A 4250-nucleotide genomic window follows, 5' to 3' on the forward strand; every position below is an offset into this window, starting at 1 on the left:
GGGGGTGAGAGAATGGGATAGACTGGTTGATGGGTAGTAAGGAGGGCACGTATTGCATGGTGCACTGGGTGTTATACGCAACTAATGAATCATCAAACTTTACATGAAAAACCAGGGTTGTACTGTATGGTGACTAACATAATATAATAAAAAAACATTAAACAAAGAAGAAGAAACAGCTCTGACCAAAAACATACACAATAAGAAAAATAAGAGTTGGATGCTTAACCAACGGAGTCACCCAGGCACCCCAATTTCCACCCACTCTTGAATGAACTTCCTGGCACATGGCAGGCTTCTACCTCTCTGATATAGAATGAAGTAAAACCTTTCTTAGGATTGGGTTTCCTCAGTAAATCCACCATTCCAATAACAATGCAAATTCTGATTTACAAACCATGACTGTTAGTGGGTGCAAACCTTTTAGGTACCACACGTATCTTGAAATGGATGCTGTTCTCCCCATTTCTAGATGGGGGATACTAGCATAGAGAGGTTGAGATATTGATCTGTACTCCATATTTAGTTTGATTCCCATCCCAGGGCTCTGTGCACTCCATCAGTGTGAAATGATGGCTTTCTTTTCAAACGTGCCTTAGTTCCAGATGAGCAAACAGAAACAGGACCACCAATTCCTTCTCTTGGGATTTTGTGAGTTCACCTGTGAATTAGGGAAATGGGATAAGTAGTTTACAGGGGCCTTTACTACAAGAATATTATAGATCATAAGATTTTCTATGAATAGCAATGCATTCTGCAGCCTATTTTGGAAATATGAAAATATTATTCCCTATACAAGATAGGAATTTTCATGTGGATCTACCATGGAAAGACCATGGCAACCAGACTTCAGGGATCTTTCTGATTCTATACCTTGACAATAAAAGCATGAAGTTAATTTTGGGTCTACGCTTTTTATTAGGAAAATAAATGTAGATAATTAATAGTAAAATTGTGCATATATTGATTTTTACAATTCCTCTGCCCCTTTTTTTAAAGATTGTATTTATTTATTTGACAGAGAGAGAGACCACCAGCAAGAAAGGGAACACAAGCAGGGGGAGTGGGAGAGGAAGAAGCAGGCTTCCAGTGGAGCAGGGAGCCCGATATGGGGCTGGATGGCAGGACCCTGGGATCACGCCCTGAGCGGAAGGAAAACGCTTAACAACTGAGCTACCCATGCACCACTGATTTTTACAATTCTATCATCTTTTATGCCTATATATTATAGAAATTCTCATTTGTGTAATATGGAGGTGGGCACACAAATTTTATTAGGAATATTTTAATAAGGGGCGCCTGGGTGGCTCAGTTGTTTAAGTGTCCAAATCTTGATTTCGGCTCAGGTCACGATCTCAGGGTCCTGAGATGGAGCCCCACATTGGGCTCTGCACTCAGTGTGAGACCTGCTTAAGATTCTCTCTCTCCCTCTACCTCTGCCCCTCCTCCTGCTTGCACTCTCTTTCTCTGTGTATCTCTCAAAATAAACAAAATATTTAGAAAAACAAAATGGAATATTGTAATAAGAAATTAAAAATAAAATATATTTCATCTTTCAGGTAATACTATGCCTCATTTGAAGTCCTTGAAATAGATGTGTATACTTCACAGACACTTTAAATACATTATTGTGGTAAGTGAGAACTCGGGAAAAAATATGTGTATTATTAAAGTTTTTAAGAAACCTATTTATGGATACATAAATCAAGACTAATATTATGGAAACATTGAAAGGAAAATATATCTACCACATTCATGACAGTGTTTGCCTTTGGGCAACTGAAGTGCAGGGGAATGGGATCATGCAGGGAAAGCAAGAAAACTCAATTTTTACTTGCAACAAATATGGGTTCTGAAGCAAGTATAACCAAGTATTTCTATGTTTATATATTTATAGTATCTCTAACATTCTTTGGCTCAATGTCTTCATAGTGGGTATATATAGAAACAGGTGAATAGCCCAGAGAGCAATTAAGAAAGCATTCTAATAAGAGTTTACAATTGAGAAACGTTGCTGAAGGTAATGGGATGTATGCTCCCCAAGTGTGAGTTGCTTGAATCAAAATATGCACACTTAGCTGGGTGTCTCTACACTTGTTTTGTTTATTCAATAGTCTCTTCTTTTTTGAGAGGTGTCCCACCTGCATGGAATCACAGAATCTAACAGCTGTCTCAGAATTCGTCCTCACGGGACTCTCAGACGATCCAGAACTGCAGCCCCTTCTCTTTGGGCTGTTCCTGTCCATGTACCTGGTCACCGTGCTCGGGAACCTGCTTATCATCCTGGCCGTCAGCTGTGACTCCCACCTCCACACCCCCATGTACTTCTTCCTGGCCAACCTGTCCTTGGCTGACATTGGTTTCAGCACCACTACAATCCCCAAGATGCTGGTGAACATTGAAACACACAGCAAATCTATCACCTATGCAGGCTGCGTAACTCAGGTGTCCTTTTTTTTTCTATTTGGGTGTTTGGACAATCTACTCCTGGCCGTAATGGCCTATGACCGGTTTGTAGCCATTTGTCACCCCCTGAGCTACCCAGTCATGATGAATCCATGCTTATGTGGCTTGTTGGTCCTTGTGTCATTTTTCAGCAGCTTTTTGGAATCTCAGATTCACTGTTTGATGGTGTCACAACTTACCTTCTGCACAAATGTGGAAATTCATCATTTCTTTTGTGATGCACCTCAGCTTTTCCACCTTGCCTGCTCTGATACCTCCATTGACACCATACTAATGTATTTTATTGGTGCCGTTTTTGGTGGCATTCCACTCTCAGGGATCCTTTGCTCTTATACTCGAATTGTTTCCTCCATTCTGAGAGTCCCATCCACAGATGGGAAGTACAAAGCCTTTTCTACCTGTGGCTCTCACCTGTCAGTTGTTTGTTTGTTTTACGGAACAAGTCTTGGAGTGTACCTCAGTTCATCCATCTCCCCCTCCCCCAGGAAGGGTGCAGTGGCCTCAGTGATGTACACTGTTGTCACCCCCATGATGAACCCCTTCATCTACAGCCTGAGGAACAGGGACATCAAGAGGGCACTGTGGGGGATAATCAGAAAAACAGTCTAATCTCAGTGTCTGTCTTAATCCTTCTTGGTTCAAAGAACCGGAAAATGCAGCAAATCTAATGTGAACAACAAGAAATTCTGAATCTGCAGCCACATAGTATATGTCCTCTATGGATCTCTGCTTTTTGCTTTCACAATTTTTCCTGTTAGCATAGCTCTAATGGAATTGGGAGATTATTTTGGACTACCCACTTAAATTATAGCCCCTGCAGGATTATGCATATATCCTCACTTTCTTTATGCATTGCCCAGGACTCATGGTCATGAACAGTCTTGTTTCTATCATTGCAAAAATAATCATAGTTCTCTCTTTCTTGTTATTTTCCTATGATTTCCACCCCCCCCGATTTGTTAGGAGGATCTAAATCCTACATTAAGCACCAAAACATCTAATACATTTTTGTTCCTTACTGATCTTGGTCAGACATATGTATATATTTTTAAGTAGGCTCCACAACCAGGGCAGAGCCCAACACAGGGCTTGAACCCATGACTCTAAGCTCAAGACCAGAGCTGAGATCAAGAGTCAGATTCTCAACCAACTGAGCCATCCTGGTGTCCCATCTTGATCAGATTTTTAAGCGAATAGGATAACTATTTAATTTTCTTTTGAAACTAAAATGGGTCACTATTAATATTGAGTTTGAATACACAATTGCCAAGTTTCCTAGGACTTCCCTAGGAAAACTAGTATCTGTGGTTCCCAAGGAGTATATGGGAGAAGAACCACCAGAGCAGAGGTGATTCCCAATTTTCCTGATCATTGTCTCTCCTATTCCATCGAATTTCTGCTCAGTCATATTACATAACCAGACACAAAGGGACAAATACTGTATACTTCCACTTATATAAGGTGCTTAACATAGTCAAATTCATGGAGACCGAGAGTGGAATGGTGGGAGTCAGGGTCTGGGAGAGGGAGAGGGGTAGATAGTGTTTAATGGGACAGAGTTCCAGTTTGGGAAGATGGAAAAGTTCTAAAGATGGATGGTGGTGATGGTTGCACAACAGTGTGAATGTACTTGATACCACTGATCTGTACACTTAAAAATGGTTAAGAAAGATGATAAATTTAATGTTATCTTACCACAATAAAGAAAAAAAAAGATCTCATGTCAGGAGTAAAGGACTTGTTTCTTCAAATGTCGGGTGTTATTTAACTCTTGCAATCAACCC

The 4250-nt window shown here is 40.5% G+C and overlaps 1 protein-coding gene across 1 annotated transcript; it reads left to right on the forward strand.

Moving 5' to 3' along the window:
* Window positions 1–1583: 1583 nt before the first annotated feature.
* LOC100469431 (olfactory receptor 18) lies at window positions 1584–3075 on the forward strand. The gene is made up of 2 exons (XM_002921914.4): window positions 1584–1633; window positions 2131–3075. Exons 1-2 carry the CDS (start codon window positions 1595–1597, stop codon window positions 3073–3075), a joined length of 984 nt encoding a protein of 327 aa, XP_002921960.3. The 5' UTR covers window positions 1584–1594.
* The last annotated feature ends 1175 nt before the right edge of the window (window positions 3076–4250 follow it).

The sequence above is a fragment of the Ailuropoda melanoleuca genome, unplaced genomic scaffold, assembly GCF_002007445.2.
Source record: "Ailuropoda melanoleuca isolate Jingjing unplaced genomic scaffold, ASM200744v2 unplaced-scaffold7836, whole genome shotgun sequence".
Lineage (NCBI taxonomy): Eukaryota > Metazoa > Chordata > Mammalia > Carnivora > Ursidae > Ailuropoda > Ailuropoda melanoleuca.

Bases quoted from the DNA above. Each gene is read 5' to 3' on its own strand.
- LOC100469431 (XM_002921914.4), top strand. From the start codon at position 1,595: ATGTGTATACTTCACAGACACTTTAAATACATTATTGTG. The intron at 1,634-2,130 runs GTAAGTGAGAAC...TTCTTTTTTGAG, and splicing joins ACTTTAAATACATTATTGTG to AGGTGTCCCACCTGCATGGA.